General features: G+C 35.9%; 1 protein-coding gene across 1 annotated transcript in view; it reads right to left on the bottom strand.

Moving 5' to 3' along the window:
- Nucleotides 1-3,063: 3,063 nt before the first annotated feature.
- Nucleotides 3,064-11,878, bottom strand: part of clmna (calmin a) — a 29,750-nt gene continuing 20,935 nt past the window's right edge. Inside the window, exons 6-13 of the mRNA XM_039671481.2 lie at nucleotides 11,616-11,809; nucleotides 11,336-11,529; nucleotides 10,642-10,724; nucleotides 8,575-10,560; nucleotides 7,574-7,737; nucleotides 7,087-7,162; nucleotides 6,384-6,442; nucleotides 3,064-4,675 (exon numbers count right to left, since the gene is read on the bottom strand). Of these exons, the coding sequence (XP_039527415.2) occupies nucleotides 4,510-4,675; nucleotides 6,384-6,442; nucleotides 7,087-7,162; nucleotides 7,574-7,737; nucleotides 8,575-10,560; nucleotides 10,642-10,724; nucleotides 11,336-11,529; nucleotides 11,616-11,809 (2,922 nt within the window). The 3' untranslated portion in view covers nucleotides 3,064-4,509. The remainder of the gene's footprint in view (nucleotides 4,676-6,383; nucleotides 6,443-7,086; nucleotides 7,163-7,573; nucleotides 7,738-8,574; nucleotides 10,561-10,641; nucleotides 10,725-11,335; nucleotides 11,530-11,615; nucleotides 11,810-11,878) is intronic.

The following is an 11,878-nucleotide window of genomic DNA, read 5'->3' as shown; positions in this document are numbered from 1 at the left end:
TCGCAAATCAAAATGTATGATTATTACGTGCTCGTCTGCCTTATGAACATTAATATAGTGTGCCGGTACTCGGTGAGTTTGTGCAATGATAAAGGCTTATGCAAATAAGGTGTAAAGATGTAAACATTTCATTAATTTTTTATTGGTGTAAGTAAATCAGCTTTAAAAAACAGACTGGTTGTTGGTGTGATTTTTTTTTTTTGACCACAGTCTACAAAAACAATTAAAAAGGAGTAACCATTGGATTTCTTATTGAGGTTTTGCATTAGCTGAAATTATTGGAGGACTTAATGTTCTTGTATCCAAGAAAAAACAAACAAACAAACAAAAAAACATTGTTATGTTTGGTGAATGGGCTGCCAGATGAATCCTGGAAAAAATGAAGCAAGTCCAGCAGAGAACATGTAGGACTGTTAATTGATGTCTACATTGCGAACAAAAATTCTTGATTTACAAAAAAAAAAAAAAAAAATTAGCTTTATAAAAACCCTAAGGTTAGAAATGCTTACATTGACTAAATTGGGTTACAAATACAAACATAATTATGATTATGTATTTGTAACCCAATTTAGTCAATGTAATAATTATTGTGTGAATTTCCTACAAGTCTTTGAGAACTACAAGTTAAAAAAATGACAGGAAATCATCTTTTAGTAACATGAAAAACATTTTGGTGTGATGCTCATTGTCTAGGAATAAATATTAACTAAACATTCATTCATAGGCTACATGCATACCATCTCAAGAGACAATACTAGGCCTATATAAATGAAACTTGGGTATATTTTAGAGTCAATGAGCTGCTTATAGCAGTAGCCTATTTACTCTCCTCTTAAAATAACTCAACACAGCCATTATTGTCAAAATAGCTGGCAACAAAAGTGAGTAACTTAGCCTAAACCTAGTGATAATACCTTTATGTCGTTTAACCATGCAAAGCCACATATTCATCATGTTTTTGATCATAATATTTGTATTATTTATATTTTAAATAAATAAGAAAAGGGTAACATATAAAATAAGGTTATTTCAATAACGTTATCATGTCGATTTTAAGCACCGTTCATTTTATTAAATACTTTTAAAATTATTTGAATACAAATGAATTCAACAGATTAATGTGACATTGTTGTAGTTAATATACATAAAAAGTCTTCTAAATCTCTTATAGGACAAAATGCTCCGTTTAAAATAGTTACTTGCCAAAGATTTGATGTTAGATAATAGTTTATCTAACAAAAATACGAAAATGGAACAGCATGCCTAGACTATTCATGGAAAGTGCCTGATATGCAACATAACGGACACTAAGGTTAAACCTCGGGGGATTGAATTTTACAGCACTTACCAGATTTTGTGGGATTAAAGTGAGTTTTAACAACATGTGGTTAGATCATCTGAGCAAAACCGCGTTAGATGACAATGGCGTCGTTCTTTGAAGACGACAGTGGAATTCACAACTAAATTTCGGCTAATTGGATCACCTGTCCACAGTTGATACTTGACTCATAGTCGACCAACGTTTCCTGCTCTATCACATGTCATCTCACACAAGCAGTAGTTTTATTTGTGTTTTTACAGTTATATTAATCCGAGGTGTTTCGACAGTTTGATTAGCTCGACGTGGACAGATGATATAAAGTATAGGCCTATGTTAGAGTCGACCAGCAAGTGACGCTACAAGCAAATAAATTAGGATTTCCCCGTTTGTGCGGGGACTAGAGCAAGATTCACTCACTCTGCTGCTGAATTGAATTCACATCTGCATCCAATTCACAGCATTTCCTTTTTAAAAGTAGTAATATGTATTAATATTTTCTTTGCACGACACATACAGGTAAGTTCTTGCAGCTCGAATGTCACAGTGACTTATTGAAGTGGCAGTTTGCAAAAAATAAATGTTAAAAACTTTCCACAACACATTGGTATGTCCAGTATAATGAATACAAATAATTACTGCATTTAAATCATTTTTACCATAAAATATATTTTTTATTTCTATTTTAGACCAAAAAATTGTCATGTCCTTGAGGAACAGGATTTGTTGAAATGTGCACAGTGTCAATTATGTCTATTTATTTGTGTTACTTTCTTGTGAAACATAAAAAAAAATAAAAATAAAAGCTATTTAAAAAAAAAAAAAACAGACTAAAGTTATGTCCCTCAGTCTGAACTCAACCCCGTCACGCCAGCCATTCTATGTCCATAACAATTTTAGACTCCCCTAATATGTGACATCATTTAGGAATGACATAATTCAGGTTTCTTTAACAGTGATGCAGAAGATGGTATCATACCTTGTATTCATGTTTTTGAGGCGTACTATAGGCCAGGGAGGGTACAGTAAAGCTTAACAACTCTACCTCACCACATAAAATTGAGAGTAAAAAATAATCTTTTTCAAAATTTTAAGTATTTAACCATTTTTATTTGTATTTCATTGCTGCCATGTTCTACTCTCCTACTCAACACAAGCAGCAGTGGCCCTTCTGAGCAAAAAAAAAAAAAAAAAAAAAAACTCCACCCTGTCATATGTATTTGTTTCAGGATTGTAAACTTGCAATATGACAGGGTTGAGTTTTTCCACTTCACTTATGAGTAATTTTAATTAGGATATATACATTATATTATATTATTATTTGATGTAATGTGTCCTCTTAAGAATTGACAAGCATCCTGTATCAACCACATCGGCAGCAGAAAGACTGTGATATTTAAGCAAATATGTTGAACCAGAAAGAAGGGCAAAATATAAGAGGGTAAAATTAAAAAAAAATCTAAAATTAAAGGCAATGTCTCCCTTCAAATCTGTTACAGTAAGTGCTTAAATTGAAAATAGTAAAAGGTATTTAATGCCTGCAGTGGGAAAATATGATGGAGTTTTGATGTGTGTCTAAATTATGTTTAGTCATTTAAAGATGAAAATTAATCGTATGCAATTAAAACAGTTCTACTTGGCTTTAGTCCATAGACAGTGACCCTAAAGTCTGCATTTTAAGGCTAAACTGCTAGACTAAGGATGAAGACACAATTCGATACAAGAAAACACACAACAGTCGTGGCAACCAAAGAATGTATCATTTATTGCACTCCAGTGCATTTTAAGATGAAAATTTAATCATTTTCATTACAAAAGCAGGACATAGATTCACTTGGTGACTTTTAAAAATGTTAAAGACAAAAGTTATTTCCCATACACATTCTCATGCAGAAAGTTTGGCTTGTTCACAATTTTGAGCATTTTATAGGCGTATAAATGAATCAGGATGCATTAACATTCTGGCTTTGTCCAGAGTTCACTTTAATTTGCTATGATCATGCGACTAGCACTCAGCAGCCAGTAGGCTTGTTCTATATCGTGGAAGTGTACATTTCAGCTTAAAATGTAGGAAATAAAAAAAAGCCACATTTTAACAACATATTACAAGCCCCACCGGCTCAAATTAAAACCTTCCGTTTAGGGAATTAAATCAGTCCTGGAAAACCACCACTAACAACTTCAGTGTCAATATTACAAATTCAGTCAATATAATGTATTTGTAAAATGACTAATAAACGTGTCATTATTTGTCACTAATTACATTTGTTTTTGTGTGCTATTGCATTTTGTAAAATGCATCAAATATATACTTTAAGTGCAGGATTTATTATTAAAAGAATAGGCAAATTCATAATTTGTTCACTGTGTTGGGAATAGGTTTCTTTTACTGAATCTTTGGCAGTTCTTGTCTTGAGTTTTAAAAAGTGCTGTTGACACCTTACAAGTGTCTCTTAACTTACAGAGCCATATGTGATGTATAAATATAAACGTTGGTGGAACATAATCATTTAGTTGTGCTGAAAGACTTCATTGTTTACTAAAAATAATGCAATAAAAATAAAGGGGTCTATGTAATGCGATCACTTTTTTCAAAAGATACATTCAAAAACAGCTTTAAAGCATACCAAAAACCTTCGCTTATTTTATACAAACAGTTGCACAGATGCCTTTTCTTCATATAGTGTACGTACAAACAACATAAAAGATCAAAAAGCACATTCTTCTGAAGCATTATAAATAATCTATTGTGTAACTGTTGCATGTGGACCTGTAATAGTGTCTGTTTGATTACAAACTGATTACAAAAAACCTGCAACCAAAAAAATAAATAAAAAAAATACATATTTTGTTTTTTCTTTGTGTGCAGATGTGAATGGAAATATAAAAGGCAACAAAGCTGATTGATATGGCCAATTTTCCAATCCGTTTTATTTGCTCATTAAACATTTGGGTCACGGGTCCTGATTCATGTCAAAGGGATAGTTCATTTAAAAAAAATTAAAACCCCATCTGTCATAATTTACTCACCCTCATCTTCCATACAGCACAATAGGGAATGCTTTATCAGAATGTCTGTACTTAAAATTTTTTGGGGGTGAACAATTCCTTTATGTCAGGAAGCTGATCTATAAGAACTTGATCTGAGTTGTAGGTGTGAGCATCAATTCTGTTGTATAATAATATTGCAGTCATTCATCTATGTTGAAGAGGAGTTTAGGAAGCATCCTTAAGTCAATCTGAGGCAGGACAAGAAGGCAGTACACGAAGAGCCAAGCAGCCAAGAGGATGTACACAAGGTCGGACAAGGTTGTGTCATAAGTGCTTTCATGACTCGCAGCAGTCTTGCTCTCCAAGCTGTTATGAAACAAAAGTGCAAACACATGGTATTAGAATTTCAAATAAATCGAGTCATTGTCTCCTAAAAGAAGCAATTCTGAACTGCCTGAAACGAGTTGTCAGTAATTCCAGTTTTACTAAATGCACAAACCTGGCCTGGAAGAATTTGGCATGTTTTGTCAAATATGACATACTCTGTAAGTGGTAGACCAATCACAACAGACTGGATCTTCTGACCAATTACAGTAGACTAGTCTCTCGGAAAGGAGGAGTTTAGAGAGACCGAATCCTTTATCAAAATGTTTCAGACACTTTAATAAAAGAGGATATGCTGAAATGTATATCATGAGAAAATTAAAGTGTTTTTTGACCTTGGGTGCCTGTAAATGTGTAGTTAGACCTTTAAAATAACATAGTAGGGGCACTTTAAATAAACTTAAATCAGTTTTGTTTAGTCTGTTTCTGTTAGCTTTGATGCTAATCTATATGTTGGAGTACTCCTGAAAGTTTTTGTAGATATACACATTTCAAATGTACAGTCTTTCTCTTCCAAGAAAACGAATCAAAAATGTATAGACCATTTCACAAGATGTTAACAACACTGGTCCAGAAGCACTTCCTGTTTCAGTTTGTAACTGTTTTCTTTATTTCACATGTAAAGAAAACATCTTATAGATGTTTGTTTAACTTTTTGATTCAGTTTTAAATGTTCTGTTGGTTGTATTTTATCCCAGCTTTTATGTAGTGTTAAAAAACTGAAACAGGAAGTGCTTCTGGACCAGTGTTGTTTACATCTTGTGAAATGGTCTATATGAATCATCTTGTACTGTGGTTTAAATGAGAAACATGTCAACAATGAAGACAAATGATTGTCAAGTGACTTCATGGTGTGTTGAAAATGAAACTTAATAGGGTCATGATATGAGAATTCAAATGTCTTTTGACATTTAGGAGTTTCAGAGCATAAAATGTCCTCATTATAAACAAAGCATTTATTCAATCAAGCTCATATGGATGTAGGGGGACTTGTGACGTCACACTTGTGACGTCACACACCTCCAGAGCAAGACATTGACGAATTGTTTTACATCATCACAACATAGGCCACGCCCACGGCTAACAATTGTCTACTCCGCATGTTAGTGTTGCGTCAAAAGCAAATAGAAGCCATTACAAACACTGACGCTGTCTACACTGGACAGTATACAGATGCCTGTTCACTTTAGAAGCATAAAGGATTATCCATTTTGAACAACTCATTAGAGGTTTATATGTTTGTTCAGAGAATTTGACCGCGGATTGTTTTGTAAACGAGGCACAGTTTAGTTCACAAATTAAACTTTTGTTGACAGATGAAGCAGTCAGCAGTATTGGAACTGACAGCTTCAACATCACAAATCTTAAGTAAGGGATTGTATAATGCTTTGTCTGTAAATGAGATTTCCACATGCTGTATATGTTTTTTTGTGCAAAAAAAAGTGCAAAAAAACTATTTACATTACAAGTAAACCTCAAGGAACATATTCAAATAATAAAAACTCCATGTTATGACCCCTTTAAGTCAAGTAAAAGAAAATAAATCTTATGATGCAAAGATTACAGTGCATTTCTGTGCAAAAAATAAAGTGTCAGGAATGTACGTGTGTGTCTCAAAACAGTGCGTTTTGTAGTTAGTACGGGCACTGGGCACCCACCGGCAGAAACACAAAAAGGGTGACTATGTTACCTTTTATTTATGATGGTAGTGTCCATTTTGCTGCGGTCTAAGGCTTTCCCATTTTGTCCCTATTAAAAATAAAAGTTAATATATTTAGTACCAGGGAGCCAAGGCTGTCAGCCTTTATAAATATTAATAATCTGGACATCTAGGAAGAGATAATTACATACACTATTGTTCCAAAATTTGGGGTCGGTAAGATTTTTAAAAACTTTTAAAAGACGTCTCATATGCTAACCAAGGCTGCATTTATTTGATAAAAAATTCAGTAAGAACAGTATTATTGTGAAATATTATTGCAATTTCAATGTTGCTGTTTTCTATTTTAATGTATTTTAAAATGTAATTTATTTCTGTGATTCAAAGATGAATTTTCAGGATCATTACTCCAGTCTACCACATGAACCTTCAGAAATCATTCTAATATGCTGTTTTGGTGCACAAAACATTTCTTATTTTTATCATGTTGATGAATAGAAACTTGAAAAGAACAACATTTATTTGAAATAGAAATCTTTTATAACAATATAAATGTCTTTACTGCCGTTTTTGATCGATTAAATGCATCCATTTTGAATAAAAGTATCAATTTCTTTAAAAAAAAAAAACATCTTACTGACCCCAAACTTTTGAATGGTAGTGTTTATCATAAGATACACTTTAAATTTGAACAGGGTTGATTGTGAGGCACAATCAAGAACATTTAGCAAACCTTTGATTCGCCGGTGTCAACGACCCTTCTCAATATAGTAGTCAAAGGTTGGCTTGCATCCGTCACCACTTCGTCTCTTTTAAGAACATGATAAATTTGTTATGGTTGATAAAACACACATTTCATATGCCTCACTGAACTCTTATATGGACCAAGTAACAATTAAGCTCATTTATTCATGACACACTGAATCTCGGCCAAAAAAACAGAGAGAGAGTTAAATAACTTCAATCAGCTGTAATAGAAAACGCACATTTTTATACAGTAACACAACATGCTATAATATAAAAAAGTTTGCATCATTCATCTAAAATGGATATGACCTATTCACCAAAATTCAACCAAAGTTTTCAAAACTAAACAAGTGCATGTAAGGCAATTTGCAATGGTTCTAAGAGGTTTATGAGGTCACATCCTTCAGAAAACAGAACGCACCCCGGTGGCCCAGACTGTGTCTCTGTAGCAGTCTCTATTAATAGAGCCGTACCTCAGAGCCCCAGTGTTTTCTCTGGCACCAGCGCTGGTCAGGTCCTCATCTGTCTTAATGAGCTCACAATGCTCAGCTGGTGAATCAGGCTCCACCGCACCCCATTCTCCCGGGTGTCTGTCAAACAGGCTTTGCTCCTGGAGATGCAAAGATCCCACTCTGTCCTAAATGGACACATGCAAAATGGAGTGAATTTATAATGCAAGATTAAAAAGTTCAATATCCAGAATACAGACTCAAGCTATTTCATATTCTCTCTGGTAATATTATCACTGTGATGACCAATTACATTTTAAAATTTAGTTAAATAAAAAATACAAATTTTAAAATCATAATAATATTTCACTGTATTACTTTTTATTGTACTTTTGACCACATAAATGCAGCCTTGGTGAGTGTTTCTTCCAAAAACGAATTTAGTCTGTGTGAATAATCTCAACCACAACAGTTTTTCCGTTTGGTCTTTTTACCACTCGTTTTAAAAGGTCAACTGAAAAAAAAGAGAGAGCGAATAGGGAAATTGCATGAACCTGACTCAAACTCACACTGCCTCAGCATGTGCAGCTCCAAGAAAGCCAAAATACTTTTTTATCCCTTATCTAATGGTTTTACAGGGAGTGGATGACACTAATACTGAACCCAACTCTACAGAGAGCTGATCTACATACTGGTTAAATGAGGGAACTGAACTTGTCTTTCATAGTTCGTCTCAACTATCAATCTTTAATCGTGAATGGAAAGTGTGCTAGAGAAGTAAATGAATACAGTATTATTTCTTCTGGCTCTGAAAACTTGGGCCATACTCGCAGGACTCAATAACAACTGTAATAGATCATTAAAAAATCATTTTGAGTAATGCGCTCAAGTGAACTACATTTGGAAAAGGAGGCCATGACCCTAAAACAGCTTGTATGCTGATACCTTCTGTTTGTAGGTCAGTCTATGCATTAAACTGAGCCTGTTTTCTAGGCTAAAGAAAAGTGAGAATGAAAAAAAAAAACCTTTCTCGACTTAAATCCCTTGCCATGTTCCTCTGAAGTGTCTTCGGTGTCCGTATCCGATTCGGTAAGTGAACGTTTAGGAGGTGCCGGCTGAAGCGGAGTCATGCTAAGAGACAGACGTAGCTCCGCGGGATGTCTTTCAAGGTACCCACGGACACCAATAATGGGCTCTGAGTCCTCACAGGTGGTTTCCGCTTCAATTGGTGACTCAAAGCTGGAAACTTCTAGATGCTTTCTCTGGGTTGATGAAGAGCTGTCTCCTCCATCGTGGTCAGAAAGAGGCACCACAGTGACAGATTTCAGAACGCCATAGTGAGAATCTACTACTGATACAGGCCTGTTATCCTTGGGCCCTCCAGGCTTCATATTGTCTGAAACCTGAGCTTGGCTTTCACCATTTGTATTGTGGGAAAACTCAGTCCTCCTTATGCCGTCTGACCCACTTTCCATGTTGCTCTTGCCTATAATAAGCAGATCTTCATGAATACCTTTACTCTCTCTTGTCTCATTCTTGAGATCCCTTACAGATCCGTTTAATTCATTGTTCTGTTCCCTTGGATTGTCCTCAAAGTTTCCACCTGCTTCTGATTTACTGAAATGTCTCGAGTCTGAATTACAGTTCCTCTCAGTTGAGTTTAAATGGGACAGACAATTGTCATCCTGTTCGCTTGATTCAGTCGAGCTCTTCGCAACCGAACATCCACACATATAACACACCTGATCTTCATTAGGAACCTCAACTTCTGTTTGGCTCTGGTCTGAGACAGGTTCTTCCAGGTTGTCAAATATCACACCCTTTACCTCAATTCCTGAAACACTTACTTGTTCCCCATTATGGAGGTCACTACAATCATTCATGGTTTCAGAATGGCCATTTTTAAGATCCTTTTTGCCTGGTTCCTCTGTTGGTTCTTCAGCCAGATCAGTGCACAGTTTAATATCCTCCTCACTTCCTGATATAGAAACCCTCTCAAACTGCAAAACTGGACATTCCGGCTCACTGTCATACTCAGTCATGAAAGGCTTCTTCTCAGGTCCATCGGTCAATTCAAAAGCACTCCTCTGCAAAGCGTCTGTATTGGAAGACTCTACATTGTCCTGAAAAGATTCAGATTCCAGATTTTCACTCACTTCTTCATCAACAGTGGAAGTAAGTGGTCTCTCATCCTTAGATTGAGCTGGCATTGCTTCCTTGTTATCCTGAAAGTATCCTGAGTCACTTTCCAAACATGAAGGATCATTAAAAGATGGCTTGACTGGTTCTTGGTGCTCCAAAGGATTGGTTTCGGCTTGTTCTAAACATCCTGTATCTGATTTATTCCTCATGTTGTCGCTGGGCGAATAATAAGCAGATTGTTCTTCTTTCAGATCTAAGATATATTTGTAAGCATTGTCCTCCTCAGATGGCGCATTGGATTTGGCATGTAAACTATCCATGGAGCCGAGGGAATAGTTTCCCTCATCTATGAAAAGCTCACATTCCGAATGATTCTCCGGCATGCTCTCTGGTGAAAATGGTGACCCTAAATCTGAGGTCACTTCAACAGTACCAGCCGTACTGCTCTCGCATACGGGATCCTCATTGATCCGGTTAGAGTTAGTAGTCTCGCTAAGTACTTCACTCCACGAGTCTGGCGAGTTGACCGCAGAATCCGAGAACGAAGGTTGCGGAGTGCTTGTGGTGGACACGTCTTTATTCAAGTCCAATGAGTGATAAAGGGGCTTGTCGTTTGCAGGACTGGGACTTGAACCCACTGATGACATTTCACTGGTCCACGGTCTGTCCTCAGGGGTCTGTGATAGGACTGGAGAGGTGATCTGCTCACGATCTTCAGACACCGAGGAGATGAAGATCTTGGGTGGTGGCTGAACCAAGTCTCTCTTGACCATATAAGACTCCCGTTTTCTCTGAACCCCATTCCGAACAGGAGGTTCGTTCATACGAGCACTGGCTTTACTTCTTTCCAGAATATCTGACGTTTCATCCTGGAGAAAAGAAAGCACATTTAGTTGAGATGTATGAGACTTATTGTATATTGATGCTGTAATTCATTGAAACGTTCCTACCTCCTCAATTCCAGGAAAGTGCTCCAAAAACTGGGACACATAGGTCATTATGGACTGTTCATCCGGGGGATTCAACATCACATCTGAGGAAAGACTTTTTTAGTTCAACTCTGCTAATGTATTTCAAAAGCTACTGTACAGTATATTAAATTAAATCAAAGATATGCCCTCAAATGCCTTCAAGACCTCTGAAATGTAGCTGAAATACATTGTGTTACATTAGTAATACAGTGCTTGGACACTACAGCCTTGCTTAATGTATGAATGTCTTTGCGTTATGTCAAACCAAGTGCCATATATTTAGGGCCAAAGCCTTGAAAAGGCAAAGGCCCTATTGTTTTCCTTAGGATTATTATAATTTATTTCTATTATCATTATTTACATTTATTAATTTAGCAGAAATTCAATAAAAATATGTAAATATAAAAATATATAATAATATATAATTTAAATATGTATAAATATAAAATATATAAAAAATGTATATGCATTTTATATGTACATTTTTTATATTATATATAATATGTTATAGGAAATGAATACTTTTATTCAGCAAGAATGTATTAATTGATCCAAAAAAGTGACTGATACAAAGTTTTTACTGTATTTTGATCAAATAAATGCAGTTTCTCAAAAACTTTTGAACAGTAGTGTACATTTTTTGGGGCCACTATATATCAACCTTAATATTTACCCTCAGGTTCTAGGAGTCTCGGGATGCCAAGACTGTAGTGTGCTGTTCTAAATGCTTCCTCAATGTTCTCTCTGGCCGTTCGGAGCAAAGCCCTCCTCATATCCACCAGACTGGGGTCAATGGACTTTATCACAGCAAGGAAAGCCAGACCACTTGTCCAGCTCTTTCCAAAGTTCTGTACTGCAACTCCATATCTAGAAGAACAAAGTAGCAAGCAATGCTTTGAAATCTGACATAAATAAGTAAAAAAAATCCCAGCGGTCACTAAAATCTCTCTTACTTTCTAGTTCGTCTCTGGACCCAGTGCAAGAGGGTCTTGATTGCCTTCCCATGACCTCTTGGTGCAATGGTGGGCTTTCTCTCATCTGAGGGTGTGCTGGAATGCGAAGTGTCCGAATCAGAGCTTGTGGGTATGGAGGACAGGCTGGAGGAGGAGGGGAACTGGCTCTTAATGTTCCCTGTGAGTTCCTTGATCTGTAATACAAACAGCTCATTACTGAACGAGTAGATGACAGCCATTGGCTCAGTGCGGTGGCCTTTCCT

Source organism: Pimephales promelas, chromosome 15, assembly GCF_988280905.1.
Source record: "Pimephales promelas chromosome 15, fPimPro1.hap1.1, whole genome shotgun sequence".
NCBI lineage: Eukaryota > Metazoa > Chordata > Actinopteri > Cypriniformes > Leuciscidae > Pimephales > Pimephales promelas.
Note: the sequence above shows the minus strand (reverse complement) of the source record. Positions and strands in the feature narration are given on the sequence as shown.